General features: G+C 38.0%; 1 protein-coding gene across 1 annotated transcript; it reads left to right on the top strand.

Annotated features, from left to right (window-relative positions):
• Positions 1-2569: 2569 nt before the first annotated feature.
• LOC149312332 (polyamine deacetylase HDAC10-like) lies at positions 2570-21751 on the top strand. Its single transcript, XM_089527194.1, has 18 exons — positions 2570-2640; positions 4689-4798; positions 5909-6006; positions 6097-6201; positions 6294-6362; positions 7983-8109; positions 9296-9361; positions 10715-10774; positions 10907-10996; positions 11406-11512; positions 13378-13445; positions 13952-14237; positions 15723-15801; positions 18218-18303; positions 19595-19648; positions 20145-20226; positions 20759-20944; positions 21584-21751. Exons 2-18 carry the CDS (start codon positions 4730-4732, stop codon positions 21749-21751), a joined length of 1800 nt encoding a protein of 599 aa, XP_089383320.1. The 5' UTR covers positions 2570-2640; positions 4689-4729.
• The last annotated feature ends 454 nt before the right edge of the window (positions 21752-22205 follow it).

Genomic DNA, 22205 nt, shown 5'->3' on the forward strand with positions numbered 1-22205 from the left:
GACTGTGACTTGCCCAGGGTCACTCAGTAGGCTTTTATGGCCAAGCAGGGATTCAAATCCTACTCTTCAGAGTCATAGTTCAAACCATGACATCACGCTGTCTGGATGTATACACATAACCAGATGCTAAGCAATTACATCACCCACAAAACTCCACTGGGGTCCTCCAGAGGTTGCCGCAGAGGATTTAATCATTTTGTTCTTGGCTTCAGGACAAAGCCAGATGCTTCCACAAGACACAGAATTCCCATGGGGAGACTGTAGTGAGTCTGCAATAGGGTAGAGCAGGGATTTGGTTGGCATGGAGGAAGAAAAGTATTGCTAACATCCACACTGACCAAAAATATGCAGAGTTGCACCTGCACATGTCACTAACAGAAAGCCAGCCAAGGACTGATTGTTTGAAAAGATGCAGACAATCTTGTTGTTGTTGTGTGCTTTCAAGTCATTTCTGACTTATGGTAATCCGAAAGTGAACCCTATCATGAAGTCTTCTGAGGTTAAGAGAGTGTGATTTACTCAAGGTCACCCAGTGGATTTTCATGGCTGAGCTGAGATTTGAACCCTGGTCTCCAGAGTCATAGTTTATTACTCAAACTGCTATACCATGATGACTCTTGCAAATCTATCTACTTATAATCTGTACAAGTTCATACAACAAAGCATCAACCATTCGAATTTTGCACAAATTTTCTACATGTAGAAAGTGCTGAAAAATCCCTAACAGAGCAAGAAGCATCATTTTATTTTCTCATCCTTGTATGCATAAATGAGGCAAGTGTGGGTTTTGCACCCCAGTTTAAATGACCTACAGTTTATGCTTGTACTTGGTTTGTGCTTTATACTTGGTGAGTATAAAACTAAAACTGTGGGTGGTTTGAATATGAAAAAGAAAGCTTCCAGTCTGCTCTATGCTGGAAGGCAGCAAAAGTACTCAGTACTAAAATATTTAGTGTTATGTCTGAATCAGAGCAATGTGACAATTATTCTCAGCTCTGACTTACCGAAGAGAATAATAAAGGACTTCTGTTTTGGAAAGATGGTTTATTTCTGCCTGAAATATGTGCAGATGTTTTGTGTTTGTTTTGTTTTAATAGGAGCCATGGCTTCTGGAACAGCTCTCATTTATGATGATGAAATGAGAAGCCATAAACTCCTATGGGATGAGTAAGTTAATTTGCAGTTACCATTTTAACTGCTATGAACATTGCTTTAAACTGAAAGGAAATTACATGAGTAGTCCACTTTTCTACTAAGCAGCCCATAAATGACAACAGCTTTTTAGTGTTATTTGTGTTCAGTACTTTTTTGCAAGGTGTGTTGTTGGATTGCAGCTCCTATCAGCCAGTATTGTCCATGTTGAGCTTTTATAGAAACTGTAGTCCAAACACATCCGGAGAACTACAGTCGTTCATCCCTGCTCTAATAAACAGTGAGTGTCCAGACTTAGAGATTCAAACAGGGAGTATGAACATTGAGCCAGAATGAAATCTAGACTAATACCTCTTTGATGAAACCTTTCCTTCAAACGTTTTCTGGGTGGGAGATCGATTTTCATCAGAATCACTGCAGAGAAAAAAGAATTCAGCTCCAATCTCCAGCAGTTAGGTTTGCAGCTGCGCTCCCCTTTCCAGCAGGCTGATATTCAGAAGTTTTAAAAAAGGTGTACATGAAACAGAAGTACAACAACACGTTCTGTCCAGCTTGCTCCTCGGAGCTGAATTCTTAATCATTGGCTTCATCTAGTATCTGAGGCCAGAGTTTGTTTGCTTTGCCCTTGCTCTGGTAGATTTCCTCAGTGAGCAGTTCTTCCTCTTCGTGACCTTTCCATTGCAAAAATTAATGTATGCTGGGCACACCTATGCCTGCCAGTTATGAACTGTACTGAAAATATGAACTCTGGCAGATGTTAGGTCTGAGAAGAGATGTGCTAAAATTTGTCTGCTGCATCATTCCTAGCATACTGAAATATGGTATTTGGGTTTGGCCGCTAGGAAGTGGTAGCTGGTGTCATCTCTGTTTGAGTTTGAATCTGTTCTTGTTTTTAAGAGCTTTAAAGGAGCTACCTTTTATTTTAGAGATAGGGTTCATCACCTTGGATAGCTCCTTTAAAGTTCATACTAAAACCCAGAATGGAGTCACCACCCCACTAACATGGAAGCTATCAACTACTAGGATAATGGGGAGATTAAAAATTAGGGAAGGATGGCAGGGTTGTGTGTGCTCAGGGAAATATCTGGAATGACGTAATGCCCATGGGCATTCACTTAAAGCATTTTTAATAGCATGCCAACCCAGTATTGAAGTACTTTTTCAATATTTATTTCCTTCTTTAATTTTTCAGACAAGGAAAGAAATAAAAAAGTGTATGTGTATATAATATATATACTTTTTTATTTCTTTCCTTGTCTGAATATATATATATATTCTCAGAGGTGATGCAAAGTGTTCTTTTACTGTATATCTTTACTGCCAAAAGAAAATGTATGTTTGTTTGTTTTTTAGCCCAGTTTGTGAGATTGAAGTGCCAGAGAGGCTCTCTTCTTGCTATGAGCACCTTCAGCACTATAATCTGATCGAAAGATGCGTATCAGTACCTGTCAGAGAAGGCACTGAAGATGAGATCATGCTGGTTCACAGGTCTGCTTTCTGATATATAATGTATTTTCATCCCTGTCTGTGTTAGAGAAATAATAGAAAAGGCCTTCACTCTTAGATTTTTTTCTTGAACTTTACAACATGGTTTATTCTTATAATGAAAGAACCCAGGCGAAGACCTAATCCCCCTCAATGGGAAATGAAATCCCTGCCTATTGTGAAAAGTAAATGAAGCTTCACAGTGGAAGATAGGAAGTGCTTCCTCTTGATCAGTTTGGTGGGAAAGATGTGAGGAACAACTCAAGGCCAACACAGGTTAGCCTAAATCTAAACTTGAAAGTCTTTCAGTGGATTTTGGAAATAGGACTGGACTAATGATTAAGCTAATGAGACTGAAAGCTAAAACCTTCAATTTTCTACTTCAGCCCCAGAGTTCATTGGAGGCCCTAGGCTAGTTCCTCTTTCTTAGCCTTATCTTGCTGTTGTTCTGAGGATTTATAGGAAGAATAAGATGTGTGTGAGTGTGTGTGAGTGTGTGTGTGCGCGCGCTATCCTAAATGCCTAGAGGAATGCAATAAATAAAGCCAATTAAAAGTCAGGATATCATATATTGTTATTCATACGGTAAGTAATCAGCATACATTGCCACTTTTAGCTGTCACGGTTGAAGGTACAATCTGAACAGGTTTGAGATCCAAATTAAAAAAATAACCAGTTTTTAGAACTTGGTGTTTGTTGAGAGAATGTTTTCAGACATGTAGCTGAAGTCATAGTTCTTCATGCTGAGGTGGTCTGCCATACTGTGGCTCAGATGAAACACAGTGACAATTAGCTTGTTATTCTGGAACTAATCTCTAAATTGGGACCTTTTTGGGAGGATGCACAACAGTGAGAATGCAGATCAAGGAAAGGCCATGTATAATATCTATCGAAATTATTTCTGATGAATTCATTGGTTTGAGGACCATGCTGATGAAAAATATATGTAAGCTGAACACCAAAAAAGACAAGACAGACAATGATGCAATTGTCCCCACAACAAGAAAGTTGTCAGAGTTGCTACCTAATAATCAAATAGACCATCAGATCAAGGCCTTTTCTGAATTTGACAAAAACCTTGGGGTCCTAGCAGTTTTTTCCGCTTAATTTTTTCAAGTTCCCAAGCCATTAAAGCTATCAGATGTTGCTGTCAGAAATTTCTCTCAGTAATTTGTTGAACTGACAATCTTCTTAGATGCTGACAGCAAATGAAATTGAAACTACATTGTGGAATGATCAAAAATCTCTGCACCATGACTACTTGGCCCTCTTCAATACTGAGAATGAATTTCTCATATCTTACTATTATGATGACATCATTCATAATTTTGCCACAGCCAAAGCTAGCAAAATAGTTGTCTTTGAATTTATGAGTGTAGATATGATTTGTGTTTCACAAATTTGAGTGCAGTTGCACTGATGGCTTGTTGATAGACTTCACATAGGCATGTGGTTGTCTACTGTGTGAATAAAATACTGGAACGAGACTGCTTTTCAATTTGACCTAGACATTATGATATGAAGTCCCTAGGCTACTCATATGCTTAATATGGGAACAGATTGATATGTAACATCCATTTCTTGCAGGTAATCCTGGTGCAGCATTATGTCTGTGTTGAGGCTTGCACTAGCTGAAGCTTGAAAAGTAACCTCTTTTCTATTCATAAGGGCAAAGTTTGATCAAAGCTAACCAGAATTAGCATTAACATTGGAAATTTAATTGAAACCCTCCCTCGACTTAGGATACTGAATGGTTTACCTTTCTAAAAAATATTTTAGGTACACTGTACCTAACTGCCTCTGACAAAGAATCATGTCCATTCGTGTTGTTGCAGTTTGGGGACCAAAACAAAAAAGCCGTGCTGTTTTCCATATAGGTTCAGTTCTGTAAGCCTGGGCTTTGCTTGAACTGATAGTGGGAAAGAGACTATGGTCAATCTGCTGGCAACTAGATCTTTCTGGCTGGGTGGGTAGATGTACAAGTTGCTGCTTGTGCTTCAGTACCATCATCCCTCTTCTCAACAGTCTGAAGCTTTTCTTTCTCTTTCCAGTTCAGATTATTTGGAAGTTGTAAAAAACACTGAGAAAATGAATGAAGAAGAACTCCAGAAAACCTCAGCTGAATATGATTCTGTTTATTTCCATCCAGTATGCAGGCACAGTCATTATCCATTCATATGTATATAATGTTCTTCATCAATACATGTTTTTGTGTTTCTTTGCCAACTGAAATTAGGGGAAGTAAGGAAAGGCAGAAAGAAAAGTTGAAGGCTGTACTTGGAAGCTTATTGTCATACATACCACACCTTTGAAAAAATAACTGTTTTGGACTGTAACTCTCAGAATCCCCCCAGTGGCTATGCTGGCTAGAGGATTCTGAGAGACACAATCCAAGTGCTTCAAAGATTGGATATATTATTATAGCAATCTGAATTGTCTGAGTGCCAGTTCATAAGAAGCCAAAACAGCACCATTCATGAACAAGAATGTGGTATCACTGTCTAGAATAAAAGAGGAAGAATATTTAAATATTATGAAAGATGAGATAATCGATGGCAGCTTTAGGGGAAGGGGTGCATAGAACATACTCCAGCCTAGGAAACCAATCCATTGGGGACAACGTTCTGCTCACTGTGAGGATCCTGATGACAAAAGACTGCTTAAGCCAGCTGAAGGACATCAGCTAACTTCCTGTTGGCTGTCCACATGGAATCCATAAACCCTTATTCCAGTGCCTCTGCAACTATGGAGCTTATCGCTTGGGCAAATAAGCTGGTCTATCTCTTTGGGCTTCAGTTCTGGATCCAGGATGCCTCCGGATGTTATCATAGCTAAATCGCTTCCAATCTAGGTGGAATGATGCCGTCCAGATGCATCCCTGGTTGAAGCCTTGCTCAGTTGGCCAATTTTTTTAAGTTGGAAGCTCCCCAACTTCGAAAAAGTGCTTTCTGAGTGAGGCTTTGATCCGGGATGCATCCGGCGGCATCATCTCACTTAGATTGGTGGCAATTTAGCTGTGATAACATCCGGAGGCATCCCGGGTCCAGAATTGAAGCCCGAAGAGATAGTTCAGTTTATTTGCCCAAGCAATAAGCTCCTTCGTTTCATTTTGGCAGAACCTCAAGCCTGAGTTCCCTGGGAACTGACTGGATCAAGATCCTGGAATCATTACAGTATTTTGTTGAAAGTCCCATTTATGTACTTCTAAATGCTAATTCTTTTCAGAAACTACAGTAGGGGGGATTGAGTCTTGGCATTTATTATTTTTCAGACTACATATCGCTGTGCCAAATTGGCTGTTGGAGCCACACTGGAACTTGTGGATGCAGTGATGTCAGGAAGAACACGTAATGGGATGGCTTTAGTAAGGTAACAATGTGGAAGTTGCTTCTTAACAAAACACTTGGGTGTTCTCCAAATCAATTAATAGCTAAGTAACCACATCATGTTCGTTTGCAGGCCTCCAGGTCACCACAGCCAAAGAAATGCAGCCAATGGGTTTTGCATATTCAATAATGTTGCTATTGCTGTAAAACACGCCCAGAAGAAATACGATCTGCAAAGGTTGAGTATATATTTGTCACTCTGTTGATTGTCTTCTTGCTTCAATGTTTTTTCATTCTACTAGTGAATATTGTTATTGTTGGTTTCAACAGGATCCTCATTGTTGACTGGGATGTGCATCATGGACAAGGAATTCAGTATATATTTGATGAAGATCCAAGGTTTGCCAATTACATGATTTTACACATTTGGGGCAACACTGAGTATGTTTTTCAAAATGCTTCTTCTGTACTTGTTCTGGAAATGAGTTATGCATTTATTTTTAATCTGAAACAGCAAGTCCTAACACATTTTTGTCAACTGATATCATTAAAATGAAAACGTTGTGAGGTTTTTTTGTATTTAGTTTTGTGTGTGGTTTGGGTTGGGGATGTGGCAGTTGAGGGTACATATAAGTATTAGTATGAGTATTTCAGTATAATATATTCTTATGTTGCAGTGTGTTTAATTTGTTTATAAATTATTATTTTTTAAATGAAAAAGCGTAAAATCATTAAAACAGATGCATATGTATATGTATAGAATGTGTGTGTATCTTTAGCTCTATCTGTCTCTATGTCTCTTTATCAGTCTGCTTGTATTCATTTATTTTATTATAAATATGCACTGTATGCCATGTGCCATCAGCATGGAACGGGCAATATCCTGATACTAATCTTCTGCCAGTATAAACTTCTCTTACATTAGTACATGTTCTTTCCTGTCCATGGTAGAAGGAGGTATCCACTGCCTCTTTGTGCAACAACCCTGCTGCATGCAACCCCCAACTTTACAGTGCAGGGGCACACCCTCATACCCAATCCATGGCTGGGAAGGGGGTTCCCTGCACTGCAGTTTTGCAACTGGACTCGCTCTCCTGGACCTACCATGCTCTTGCTGGGTGGCCATGGTATCATAAAGCGTCAATGTGCCCTGGAAATATAAAGCTGCATTGTATGGAGACAGAAGCATACCAGCAGGGTTTTACACTCTAAAAAGACTTTAGAGTTGCATTTGGATTTAACATGGTTTGTAATTATACATCTTAGGGCTTGTCCACATGAGCCAAAAGGCCCATGTTCCTCCTAGTCTCATGTCATCCCAGGGGCACGATCGGGCTAATCCTGCTAGACTGGATGTGGATATGGTGGATCTGGCCTGATCCCAGGGCAAAGGCACCTTAACGCAGATCAAATTGACCTGCTGTTTGCTGCGGAGTTTCTTGGAAACTCCATGATAAACCCTGCTTATCCCGTGGGCCCTGCATGACCCTTACCTCTGTAGTTGGTGCTGCACATGAGAAACCCCCCCCCCCCCCCATTGCTGCATCTGATGAAGAAATGAGGCACCTGGCCATGTGATTGCAGCTAGGCACTACGTTTTCACATCATAGGCAGAGACATGAGGGTATAGTCATGTGCAGCACCAATGGAGCCAAGGGCCTGCAGCACTGTCAGATCCATGGTGTGGCGATATGTGTTTTCTATATTTGATGAGTGCTATTGAAATTCATTTTTTTATGGCATCAGTTCAGTCTTTCATTTTATCTTCCAATTCTTTTGATAATTTCTGGCTTATATAAAAAAACCACTTTTTTTCTCTTGCTGAGTGAATGCTGAGATTGGCTTCTGTATTTCATGTCATTATGATTAACTAATTGTGCTTGTTTTGTACATATTCTAAGTGTGTGATGTTTCACGTTCCTTCTGGAGTTGCAGGAATGTCAGTCAGGCACAGCAGAAAAACTTCAGGTGATCTTTCATAACACAATTAACTTTGGGCTTTCTTTTTCTTGTTTCCAGTGTTCTCTATTTTTCCTGGCATCGATTTGAACACCAGCAGTTCTGGCCTTCACTCAGAGCATCTGATTATGATGAAGTTGGGCAGGGAAAAGGGAAAGGATTCAACATAAATGTACCTTGGAATAAGGTGAATGTCACCCGATAGCTTAATAATGCAAATGCAGTGAGCTCTAGTAGCAATCCATTTAGGTGCAAGGTACAATAAAGAAAGAAAGAAAGAAAGAAAGAAAGAAAGAAAGAAAGAACTCAACCACTGCATACATATAGTGGTTACCAGTGATCCTATTCTCCCAGGGCTTTTGTACACTATTAAAAACCCATCAGACACTTTGAACTGGTAGCAATCCTGGCATATGGCATTCTGACTAATTCATGTTAGATACCTGATGGTTTTAATCTTTAGGGGAAAAAATCTTGATTTTCTCCAGAATTTCGTGAAAAATTTGGATGAGTGGATGTATGACCAGCAGATTTGCATTGGCGATGGAGAGAGGAATTCATGTTGATTGGGGCAGGACAAACAGGGACATGCAGTCATATGAATATTCTGCCAGGAAGAGACAGTTCTCAAAAGACAGAAAGTTTAAGTGCCTTATTCATCATTTTTGCCCATAATTGGGTATCAGTATATCTGCTTGTATACCTCTATCTGTCCAGTTCTGGTTAACTACTTAGCTGTGCTTAGTTTAGTGATGACTGAAGGTGGTCCTCTCGTGGTAAAAAAAAAGGAGACCAAGGAGTGTCCTGGACTAGGGAAGAAATGAGTATGATTGCATCCTTGGTGGACAAGGAGAAAAATAATAAAGTGGAGTGGCCATGGATGTGTGGCCAAAAATGATTCAGGGAAACTAGCTAGTGGGACACCATTTTATGAGGCAACCTTGGAATGGAGGAAGGTGAAACTGTTTAAGCTGAATTTGCTATGCTTTGTCTTGGTAGCCATAGTAATAGTGTAGACAACTCCAGGGTTGCTGCAAATCTGGAAAGCCCAGAGCCCACCCAGATTTTACAGTAAGTGTAGACAAGCCCTTAGTGGTAAAGAAAATGGAAAGGAAACAGTTTCTCTTATAATAGAACTTCACATTCCCATTCTTCTGCTTGTATGTTGGAACTCATTACAGCATTAAATGTGTGCATAAAGCATTTTTTGTTTCAGAATATGAATTTCTTATTGGATTCTGCTGATAATTATATGATCCACAGCAATTCTCTGCTTACCTACCTTTGGCCTGAGGTGATTTCCCCATATATCTTAGTGGAACTCTAGATCTATTTAACAATTTTAATCTTTCTTTTCTTTACTGGTTTTGCAGGTTGGAATTGGAAATGCAGATTATGTTGCTGTATTTTTTCATGTATTACTTCCATTGGCTTTTGAGGTAACTTTTAATCCTGGCTTTTAAAAGGAAAAAAAACCAGCATGAGTGAAATGCATCTTGAACTCACCAAAACACATTCCTTGTACTGTCATCTTCAGAAATAATATTTGGGTAAAATAATCATTTTTGAAGGTTATGCTGCTGCTTCTAGTAAAAGCTATCTGCATGTGTGATGAAAGCTGTCAGATAAAAAAAGACTAACGGTTGTATCGACTAGGGAAATAACTGAGGAAAGCAAATAGAGACTTTGAGGTGCTAATAATGTGAGGGATTTGTAGAATTGGAAGTTTATTCTCTTAGGGGAAGTATCATGGCAGATTGGTTTAAACCCTACAGAACTCCCTAGGTTATATAGTGAGGAATGAGGTGTGTGTGTGTATTTGTGTGTGTCTTTAAGAGAGAAGAAAAAGAAAGGAGTGATAATTATTGATACTATTCCTTCACTTTCTATTCAGATCAGGGATAGGAATTATGTGCCAAGCCCACTAGAGAGGGGGAAAAACAGCTCATATGGGAATTTGCAGCTCAGAAGCTTCCAAGACAACTTAATACTCATTCTAAGGCTATGCCATGATTTCCCTGTCTCTTTTTAGGCCTTAAATACACTAGTCCCACCCCTTTTTTTGATCCTCCTGCACAAGGGGAATTGAGCGTATGCCAAAATCCGATTCTGTATAATGGGGCGCACTCCTGTGGTGTGCGCGCCATGGATGCATGCCCCATTGTTTTGATTGGGACTTGCCTTCCATGTGAGCTCAAGTTCAGGCAAGGCAAGCCCATGTAAAGGGTAGGCCAGCTGTTTCCCTTCCAAAGCTGGACATTACTGGATATTTTTTTAATGGTTAGCTGTGGCCCATGAAAGATCCTGGTCTTGAAAACAGGGTGAGTACAGTTCCCACGCCCTACAAGGCTGAACATCCCTGCTTTAGATCATAATTGCACCATACTTTGTCTTCTAAAAGAGAATGAGAGAGGGAGGAAGCTCACCCCCACCAGGAAACATTAAATCCGAGGGTGTACATGGAAAAGTTTCTAGAAGCTTGAAATCTGAGGATTACGGGCAGCAGGGATATAAAAGCTTTTGTATAAGGCCTTGGAGTAGACAGTAATGGGCGAGATGAACAATGGTCTGATGTGATGTTCGTATGTACTCTATTGTGTTGTGAAGAAGAGACATTTAAGAATACTCAGTCCAGTTAATGTTTATATGCCGATGAAGCACTCATGAAGAGTCCTTCAGAAATTCAATCCATTATTGGAAAAATTTCTCTGGCTTCATCAGAGTTAGCTGAATAGCATTAATAATGCATTCAAAACATTGTTTTGAACTTGGATGTTTTATTTAAATCATAGTTTGATCCAGAGCTTGTTTTGGTTTCTGCTGGTTACGACTCTGGAATTGGGGATCCAGAGGTAAGCCATTCTTGTAATCCTCCTCCAAGTATTTTTCTCCAAGAGTTTAGTTTGAAAATCACCTTTCCTATAAGATCAGACAGACACATTTAACATTTGAAGCATTCATTTCTTTGTTTCCCCATTTTCTAGGGTCAGATGTGTGCCACACCAGAATGTTTTGCCCATCTTACACATTTCTTAATGCATTTAGCAAAAGGAAAACTGTGTATGATTCTAGAGGTAAGCTTTAAATAATATTTAGAATTATATCCTGTGATGTTTCCTCTACATGCTTCATATATTCATATAATGTTCTACTTACTTTGAAAGCATATTACAGGAGGTCCTCCTGAATCTATCTATCTATCTGTCCATTTTTATATGGCATGAGTGAATCAGTCAAAATAGAAGATAGTCAGTATTGAATGGCAATCTCCCATTCAAGCACTGCCCAAACTCAAGAATCTGCTTAGCCACAGTAAGGTGCTTGGATCATGTGCCTTCAAACCATTTTTCGAGATCATTATGCATGTTGATCTTACGTTGAATTGCATGAGATACAACACTGTAATGCTACATTATTCTACTTACGTGTATTTATGTGTGTGGTTTGCTCTCTTGTGTTTTCACACCTTTTGTTCACGCTTAGGGTGGATATCATTTGAGGTCACTCTCTGAATCGGTTTGCATGACTATTAAAACTCTGCTTGGAGATCCGTTGCCCCATTTGTCTGGAGAAATGGCACCATGCTTAAGGTACATGTCCTTCTGTCTGTATGTGTGAGCTTGCATGCATGTAAAAAGGATTAGGTTGAAACATTACCTGTATCTGTGACAAACTCAATTTGACCAAATTAAAGCACTTTTACATCTCATGGATTCTAGGTGAGGAATTAGTCTTTTGCTTTGTTAGCCATGTTCAGGCATTAGGAATTAGTGTACTGTACACAGGTGAGGAAAGGGAACACATTGGACCTCCCTCTTCATCCTAGGTTCCTTTGTCCTCTACACATGGAAGATAACTCTTTGAAGAGGTGAAAGTCTTCATGCAATTTTAAAGACTACTTTTACCAGCATATAAAATTGTGTGGAGAGGCTACATGGATAGAGGCTCCATGCACAGAGAATGTTCTCCATTTCAGAAAGTTTTCCTCAATGTTTCGAAGCTGCCATTAATGAAGAAAGGGAATCTGGAGCTAATGCAGTCTCCCTTCTTGTGTGTGATTAGTATACTTGATTTCTGACATCTGAAGATGGTTTCAGTTTCCTATTAGCAACTCTAGAACTTGACTTGGGCTACACTGTATCATATGTTTGCAGATACAGTTGCTACTCTGGGAAAAGGTTGACAATATATTTTATAATTACCAGTTAATAAAAATTAACTTAATTAAAAAATTAAGATTGCCTTTAAAATTAAGCGTTTGTAGTTAGCAATATAAATCAAGTATTCCCAAAATATAAGGGAGAAAACTGAAACCAAACTGTACCCTCTGTGAAATATTGGTTGTGTGTATATTTCTGATCTGTCCCTTGTTATACTAGTACAGAAATGGTCATGTGCTGGGATTTGGAGGACTATTTTAGTGTGAGGATTGTACTTTGTCACTGCATCTGGCATTTTCCACAACCGGAAGTAATGTGGCCACGTTCAGAGTGGATATTTTTGTTGGTTCAGAGTGGGGAGCTCCCCCATAACAATGTTTAAATACAAAATAATGTCCCTGAGACTTTTTCCATTGAAAAAAAGCAAGGCTTTTGTTTTTGCTTTACTTGTTAGAATTCATAATCACTATAGCTTGTTATGGTTTCCTACGTGGTCTAATTTGACAGTTACCCAAGATTGCATGGGAAGCACATGCCCACTAGTGACTTCACCTTAGCTATGGAATGGGAGCTCTTTATGAACTGGAGCTTCTAGGTTATCTTGTTCATGCAATCCAGCTAGGCCAAAATTGCGGCATTCTCACTGCTTTGTTCAAAAGTGTCTCAGGACTTTCTGTAAGTCTAGTTCATGGGACTGTGCTCACCAGTGTGCCAGCCTAATAATGTTACTGTCACACAAAATAAGGCACAGTGCTTTTATCAAGGAGAAAACTCACCTCTGCAGGACACATTAACTTGAGCCATTATTCTGAATTGTATATGCTGGACTTTGCTTCAGTTTAAAGTTGCTTAAATTGCAGTGGATACCTGCAGAAATGGCCCTGTGTCAATTATAAACCCACACAGGGCTATCTCTGAAAATAGACACTACAATTTAGAAACCTACACATGCTGGCCATTACAAAAAGCCACTACAAGGTACAGAAAGTTATTTGAAACCTGAATAGTTATGTTGATTATGAACATGTTGTTTATTTGCCAGGGCAGCATAGTGCTGTGCTGCTCACAGTGATGGTCTGTGGACTCATGGCAGGCCATGAGCCATTGGATGCTGGTCCACGGTAGGTTTTATTTAACTATCTGTTAAATAAATAGTAGTTGTTCTCTAGTTTTATGTTGTGTATCTTTATAAGTAATAGGTGTGGCATCTTTTCAGATATTTATGGAGGCTGAGTGGATAGTTATTTTGGAATGGATTTTTACAGGTAATTTTTCTTATATTCTGTCTTTTGCAGTGCACTAGAATCAATCCATAATGTGAGAGCTGCACACAAACAATATTGGAAATGTCTGGCGTATGAAAGTAATGACCGATTTGTTTATTTCTTCTCAAATGCAGTGCAATTGATAACACAAATGTGGTGAATACACTAAAACCACTGGTGGGTTAAAATCCCAGAAATAGTGTGTGCACCTTGTTTTAAAGTTGATTGGTGAGCCAAAAGCCTCCTCAAAGCTTTTATCAGCATCATAACAAGGCTCCTTGTATGCCTTGTTTTAAAACATAAATGATCACATTTGGGGCAGGGGTGGGGTTTGATGCTGTCATGGCACTGAGATAGTAAATGACCTCCAGTGGGCTGAAAGCAGTACTCTGGCAATCCTACTCTGCAACGTTTCCTTCCCATCATTAAGTAATAAGACTGATGTGGTCTGTGAGCTAGAATGCCAGATTTCAGAAATATGTTCAGACTTGAAGACATCAGGTAGTCTTGGATATGTTACAATATACAGTCATACAACATGGACTGACATCTGATAAGAGACAAACTGTTTTTTGTGTTGTGCAAATGCTGTTGTTTTTCCCAGGCACAATTCCATTGCAAGACCTCAGTACCAGATCCTACCAGACAGGGAAGGCAGAATCTGCACAAACTGGTGCACAGCTCCTCACTCCACAAGAAGCCGGCAAGTCACGTAATGATGAGGTCATCAAAACGGATAAATTTTTGGAGCTGCATATGAAAAAGATTATGTCTCTCAGACCTCCTGTTAGAACGGCAGTAGTTACTGCTGAAAGTCATACACACTTGCTACCACCATCTGTTCAGAGTGAGAAAAAAACTGATGCAAAAGAGCTAAATATCACAATCAGGTTAGCCATACTTTTTGCTAGGACAAAAACAGGACATGCTGTGAAGCATCTGACATTCAGTACATAACGCAGATTGCAATAAAAGAAATAAGCAAATTTGGCGTCTCTAAATTAAAATAAGTGGAAGCCAAAATCTTCTTTGTGTTTTATTTCCATGTAGAGCATTCATATAAGAGCATTCAGGAGAAGAAGGAAGGTACCATGTTGTTAGTTCCACTCCTGATGTGATGCTGTATCACACAGCATCATGACATGGAGCATAGCTGTCTGCAGAGGAACAACTTTGAGTGTTCTTCATGTGAGCAAGACATAAATAGCACCCAAGAGTGCTCTACTTTGGCTGGGTTATGCTGATAATTTGTACCTCAATGAGTGAGTGTGCTATAGTGGTTTGAGTGCTGGTCTCTGGGAGACCAGGGTTGGAATCCCTACTCAGCCATGGAAATCTACTGGGTGATCTTGGGCAAATCACACTTTCCTAACCTTAGAGTGAGGAAATAGCACCTTCCTCTGATAGGAGGAGTAATAAGTCAGAATCAGCTTGAAGGCACATAACAACCACAATTGATGCTGCATATTCATAACTCATGCACTTTCTTATATTTCAGTTAGATGTATATGCAATAACAAAAATAATGATGTAGCTAAAAGTAAATAAATCTTAAGATTTTAAACTCTACTTTGGAGTATTCTCATGCAACATAAGTTATAATGCTCATAGGCATAAAAAATTCCTCCAGAAATTTTTGTAAACGGTCCAGGATAAACCACACATTTTATTGTTGCAGCCTCAGATTGTAAAAGATTATCAGGTTACAATGTTGGCTACTTGATGTCATGTTTTAACACCCCTTTTGAAATAATTCCCATCTAAAAGTATTTTAATTAGGTCAAGATAATGATGACAGTCATACAAAAAGAGTGTGCATGTGTGTAGGTATTTGAGCTAAGCAGAAGAACATACGGATGAGGAGTATAGAATAATTCATCTACTCCATAACTCCATAGTTACTGTTTCTAGACCCTCTTTCTACTTGAGAGTTCTGGTGCATTGGAGAGAAAAGTCCTTGTGGAAGTAAATTTGGATGGGGCTGAAAATCTGATTTTTTGCCCACTTTCTCTAATATTCATCAGTGATATTAATATCCTATCCTGATAGGATACAGTCATAGAGTGTCAAGCAGTTCATGACAAGATGGAGAATGGAAACCAGTATGAAATCCAGTTACTTAATGCTTCCTAATCTTAGTCTTCTCATTTTGTGAAAAGGTGCTTAATATTCCATAGTTAAAACAAGGCATCTTATTGAGGAACCACTACATAATCTTTGTTTTATACATAAACCTTGAGTTATTATCCTAGTATAATGTGATTCTGTTACATGGGTGTAAGGTTGCAACCTAAAAGCTCTATATCCTGATCAGCATTTACAGTTGTTCCAAACTTTTCAATTTATAATAAACTTTAAAAAAATATGTTTTACAGTGGATTTGATGCTGAGCTTGTGAAAGAGGAAAATGTCTTGAAGATGTTGACTGTTCTTGAAAAAATAATTAAAAAGGAGGTAATGTCAGATCTAGTAACTACTCATCCTGTGTTTTCTTATCTTTCAGGGTAGCAATTACTACACATTTTCCTACTCTACTAAGCTGAAATGTGATTGCTTATATTTTCCACCTCTTCCCCCTAAGCATTCTTTCTTTCTTTCTTTCTTTGGCAATAGGATGGTGAGACATACATCCTTTTAATGGCAATAGATAATAATATTGTGTGTACTTCCTAAACATCTATGTAAGTCTGGGCTGCACATATGGGAATAATTTTCACAAAAATAAGCAATTTCTGTTTATTTCTAACAAGTGTTAAACATCTTGAGATCAAGTGTAAAATAATTATTTCATGTAAATAGGTTTGTACATGCTGCTTGCTTCCCACTGGAAGTCCCAGAGGCCTAAACTTTGGAAGGGATCTCCATCTAACCTAATCCCTTTCAGATATAGAAGTTTTTGTTGTTGAATCATCCCTGATAGGATAGGGTCATAGAGTTCAGAGGAAAGCCAAGAATGGATGGCTATAGACTCGATCCTAGCTTTCAGGCTTTTAATGTGGCCAAACACCAGTATGCGTGTCTAGCCATAGTAGTAAAGTTTATCTGTGCTAGTAACTTTTCTGGGTGTATTTCTAAGCCTGGTATAGATGAATTACTATTTATAACTAAATTAGCATAGGTCTGTGATATCCAAAGTGGCAGCTGTCTTGTTAGAATGAAGCATATAAGCTTCTAGAAAAAGTATGTTTCTCCTTCTGCTCAGCAACAGTAAGGGGATCCAACAATAAATGTATTAACAATAACAATCCTGGTATAGCAATAGTCTGAAACTCATAAGCAAGTATATAAGGCTATTCTGTAATTATATTACTAGTGTAATGGTCAGTGTAAACTACAAGTATATATAATAAGACATACTATTAATAGAGATACAATAGGGCATGTAGGGAAGTTTTATGACAAACTTATGCAAAAAGAACTATACAAGTGGTGTTAGTATCCAGCTGTCAATTAACATACAATATGCATTATACAATACCTTTCTCACATAAATAAAATATGGTCCCCACAAGTAATTATATACCTAGTAATTAATCAAAAGGCAATAATTTATCCACAGTGTAAATAAAGAGCAAAAGGAGGAGCAATGCATACATACTTAAAGAGTGTTAAGTCCATAAATGCTACTTGGTTAAGCCAAATTGTAGAGTCAGGGAAATTCCTTTTAAGAATAATTATGATGCTTATAGTAGTTCCTATCTGGAAGACTTCATAAACAACAGTTTATCAGAATGAGTAAAATGAAGGTCATGTAAAACACTGCTTAGTTTCAATCTGGGCTGTTGTAGGGCCCCAAAATTTTTCTTGTGAGAATAATTATAAAGATTGTTTGTAGTTGTTCTGTCAGGAAAATTACTGTAGACCTTGTAGGAGATATGATATATTTGCTACAGCTTCATCAGATTTTTCCCTTGTAAACCTTCATAATAAATTGAAGATTACTTCATAAGCTTCAGGAAGAGCATACAGGTCAGCAAGTCCATACTCAAAGAGACTGTATGTGCTGTCTTGATAAAGGGATCAGAATCCTGCTGATCCTCCCAAACCAATGTGTTCATGTAGCTTGATTGGTACCAGAAATAGAATAGAAACTTTCATACTTTTTGATGAGCTGCTTGCTGAGGACCAGTAGTCAGCCTTTCATTTTTCAATGGCTATTAATTTTAGGGAAGTTAGTCCATTTGTGACAGTGATCCTTGTGTTGTTGTTGTTGTTGTTGTTGTGTGCTGTCAAGTCATTTACACCTTATGGCAACCCTAAGGTGAATCTATCATGGGGTTTTTGGGCAAGATTTGTTCAGAGGAGGTTTGCCATTGCCTTCCCCTGAGGCCAAGAGCATGTGTCTTGCTTAAGGTCACCCACTCGGTCTCATGGCTGAGCTGGGAATCAAACCCTGATCTCCAGAGGTTCCCTTCATTTTACCTTCATGTCTAATTCACTAGTTTATAGTACTTGGAACTGATGCTGTAATGGCTGAATCAACACCTTGTTTATCAGAGATAATAATGTACACTAGTTGTAAAACACACATGCCTCAAAACACTTTATTCTCATATAAATGTTATATTAATAGCACTATGGGATTGCAAAATATGTTCTCGCCTGTATTACAACACTGTTTATTAGGAGAGGGTTGTTAAATTTCTGTCTCAGCTTCCTATTCAGTTTGACCTTCGCACAAATCATAAAAGATAAGGTTCATGCTCATAAATAAAGATCTATAGCTAAAGTTGATGGTTTTATTTGCTCTTGTAGATGAAATATTAAAACAAATCTGTTTTTTTATATATTACTATTTTTATTACCTTTGCTTGTATCCATATCATTAACAAAAAATGATAATGATTAAAAGTTTTTGGGTTTTTTTTAGGTAACCAATGGCCTTGCAAAAACATCTGTAGCTTCACTTTCGTTGGCCTTTGCTCTAAAACATTGCTGTGATCTGAAGGTACAAAAGTAGGTAAATGTATTTTATATCCAGTGCTTTGGGGGGGGCAGTTCATGTAGTACAGTTGCAATTAAAAGCTTTTTTAAAGAGTTTTTAAGAGTGTGAACATTTGCAATAGAATGACAGAACAGTACTATCTGCTATTGTTGAACTGGAAATTATTATTGATAGGTCTGAAACTACTGATCTTGTCATAATTTGCACCACTTTACTCAGTAATTTTCCAGCAATGCAATCATAGATATGTCTATTTAGAGAAGCTCCAATAAGTTTATATTTGCATCTGGACATGTATAGGATTGTACCATTAGTGGACAATACTGAACACCTTTCATTGTGGTATTGGGGTGTGCTTTCAAGTTGTTTCTGGCTTGGGAGACCCCTAAGGTTAAGCTATTACAGGGTTTTCTTGGCAAGATTTCTTCAGAGGAGGTTTACCCTTGCCTCCCTCTGAGGTTGAGAGAGTGTGGTTTATCCAAGTTCACCCAGTGGGTTTTCATGGCCGAGCTGGGATTTGAACCCTGGTCTCCAGAGTCCTAGTCCAACACCCCAAACCACTTTGCACCACTGGTTCTGTTATATACCTGTGCTAGGAAGTATGTCAGTTAAACTTAATAAGGCATGCTTCTGAGTAAGCATGCCCAGGATTGCACTGGACCACAAAAATACTGTGTTTTGGTAGGAACAAAGTTTTAATCGATGTGTATGTTGACAAATGTACATTTTCACTGAATGAGTAATAGGTTAGATGGAATTAGACATAGTGAGAAATAAAAGTTGTCTGCTGTATATTTGTTGTAAAATTAACTGCTGTAAAGAGACCTTCAAGATGTTACTTTCATGCAAATATTTTTTTTACATTTGGCACTTTTCATGAGAATGATGCACAGCCTTAACAATGTTGATAGCATTCAAATAGGCTGAGAGTTTTGGGTTTTGCTGTAGACAATGCAGACCTAGAAACAGATATTTTAGAAATATAAATAGTGTAGACTAGCTTGCTGCTTGATTTGAAAGTGTATCTGTGGATGTGTGCCCCAGGGATTTAAAGGCAGAGCTTACTTTATTGCCTTCTATTAGCAGTGTATTACTTGTCTTTGTTTTTGTCTGGGGTTTTATTGTTAGCAGGATATATTTTATTTATTCAAATGTACAGTCTGCTGTGACACTTTTTATGTGTTGCTTATAAGCAGATTGTTAAAAAACCTATTTTAATGCATGATACAGTACTGATTTTATATCTTACATTTATTTTAATGTGCATTTTAAGTTATAATATTTACAACGTATGTTTTGTAGAGTCCTATGTGTATTTGTTGGTGACATGGACATGAAAATTGACTCGGATGATGGGTAAGTGTTTCTCCATCATTCCACCCCCACCGGTTGATTTAAATTTGCAAACTATAAACTACATAATCTCTAGCTAGAGCTGCAGGTTTTGGGGCAGGTTTGGAAGGATGTTAAGGTAAAGAACTGGGATAGACCCATTCCTAAGCCTACAGTCTTGAAGTCCCATTTATTTAATGGGTAAATTAATGGGTAAATTCTAAAAATTAATGGGTAACATTTAAATCTGCAGGGTTTGGTACTTATTCAATATGTCCAGGCCTGAATCTCTTTTTTGTTACCTGAATACCTACTTTCTACAACTTAAATATATCTTCTTAATAATAATAATAATAATAATAATAATAAAACATTTTGACTATAAGAATTCTTTCTACTCATTTTTTCTTAACTCTTCCCCCAAAATGGCCAGGCACTTGGTTTTGATATTTTCTGTGATTTTTAAAGTGTTTCTCTCAGCAACTAGTAGTAATTTACTTTCTTCACTATTATTTTCCAGCAAAGTCCTTTTGATCAACATCTCTGCTAAACAATCTGAACAATCTAACACCAAATACAATATATTTTTTCATTGGAAAATGGTAAGCTTAATATTATACTGGTTCTTTTTGCAGCTCACACCTAATTGTCTCCACACACTGCCACCCATGAATTATAGGGCTATGTTTCCACTTTAACTGCCATGGTTATTTACTATGGAATCCTGAGATTGGTAGTTTGATGAAGCCCTAGAGGAGGTAAAATCTAAATTCCTCTCTCTACACAACCAACCCCAGGATTCAATAAAATGGGACCATGGCAGTTAAAGTGGACTAATAATGATATAATTCCATAATGTACAGTAACTGAGCCTCAGTTCTCTGTGAGTAGGTTTACCCATGTTCTAAAACCCTCACAACACAGACTTCCAGGATTCAGATACTCTTACTTGCATAATGTTACTTACCTAAACTCCCTTCCTATTTCACCCTTTCTTGCAAGTAATATGAAAAGACAGCTCCTGTATCCAGTGGCTAGGAAATGTCCATTCTTAAAACAAATTGATTAATTGGAATGTTTAAAATTATACAACTTTTTTTTAATTTAAAAAAATGTCTTTTATTTTATTGAAAGGATGATGAAACAACTACCTTCTTCTCGGCTGTCGCTGGATTCATTCTTCCGGTAGCATACAGCTATCAACCTGACCTAACAATTATAGTTGTTGGACAAAATCAGAGCCTCAGCAAGAATGGGATTTCTTTACTCATTAATTTACTGCAAGGATCAGCACAGTCTCAGGTTTTTGTTCTGATTCAGGTAAGGAGCTGCCATGATCCTACAATAAAATAAGAATAATTCCTTGAATAGTAGATGTAATCAAGCAATAGATAGAGAGAGAGAGAGAGAGAGAGAGAGAGAGAGAGAGAGAGAGCAAGCCTTGGATGGGAGCCTGCTGCTTCTTTTCTGTAGGACCAAATTGGTATTGTTCCACATCCTCTTTCACCTCCAATATGCATTGTTTAGCAACCCCAGGCTATCTTTCCTTACTTACATGATGGAGAAACCAAAACAAACCAGGCCTTCTGTAGTAATCAGGAGTGATTGCTTTTAACTGTCCTACAAAACTGATTTGTTGTTCTTGCTGCTGGGTTCCTTCAAGTTGTTTCTTGGCAAGATTTATTCAGTGGATGTTTGCCATTGCCTTCCCCTAAGGCAGAGAGCATTTGACATGCCCAAAGTCACCCAGTGGGTTTCATGGCTGAGTTGAGAATCAAACCCTGGTCTCCAGAGTCATAGTCCAACACTCACACCACTATGCCATACTGGTGTGTGTATTTTAGATAAAGAGATAATTTGCCCCAAATAAAACTTGTATATTTTCTTTTTAGAATACACACATTTTATTTTTTTAAAAAATGAGAAGCTAATCAGCACAGTTTTATTTTATTTTTTTAGGATACAGAATTAAACCTAATGCAAGATATAATCAAGATTTTGACAGGTGACTTTACACCTTTTTTTGGAAGCTACACACCTGCTTTAAAAGAGAATGTGCAAATGATAAAAGAACTAAGACAGCAGTTTCAACAGGAATGGAAAATGCTCCAGTGTTCAGGCAAGTAATCAGACACAAGTTGATCTTTAAAAGGAAAACAGCATAGGCACTAAAGTTTATCTTGCTCTTCTAGAAATGTTTTCTGTTTTTGCTAGGTCTTGGTATGATATGGTATCATACCGTTTGTATGAGCTGTGATAACATAGCTCAAGAGCAGGGAAAAAAGTCATTTTGAGGCTGTGCTGAAAAGTCTGACAAATTCTATTTCTCCTCCCATCCTCTTTCTTTTGTAGCAATGGTTTCCAGTTCTGAAAGATGAAATTGACTTGGCTGTTATTTTTGTTCTAACCTGTGTGCATAAAACACAGAGAGGAAAATGGAGGTCTTCTTGAAAAGTGGCAGATTAAAAAATGAAGTGTGAGCTATGCATCCTGAATGACAATGGAAGATGTATTGGCAACAGTGTTGTTTCTAGGTATATACATAATTGTTAATTTGTATTGCTACAAATTACTGATATGT

Source organism: Sceloporus occidentalis, unplaced genomic scaffold (genome assembly GCF_023333645.1).
Source record: "Sceloporus occidentalis isolate IW3139 unplaced genomic scaffold, rSceOcc1.0.p SCAF_5, whole genome shotgun sequence".
NCBI classification, from domain to species: domain Eukaryota; kingdom Metazoa; phylum Chordata; class Lepidosauria; order Squamata; family Phrynosomatidae; genus Sceloporus; species Sceloporus occidentalis.

Bases quoted from the DNA above. Each gene is read 5' to 3' on its own strand.
- LOC149312332 (XM_089527194.1), top strand. From the start codon at position 4,730: ATGAAGAAGAACTCCAGAAAACCTCAGCTGAATATGATTCTGTTTATT. The intron at 20,227-20,758 runs GTAAGCTTAATA...TTTTATTGAAAG, and splicing joins TATTTTTTCATTGGAAAATG to GATGATGAAACAACTACCTT. The intron at 20,945-21,583 runs GTAAGGAGCTGC...TTATTTTTTTAG, and splicing joins AGGTTTTTGTTCTGATTCAG to GATACAGAATTAAACCTAAT.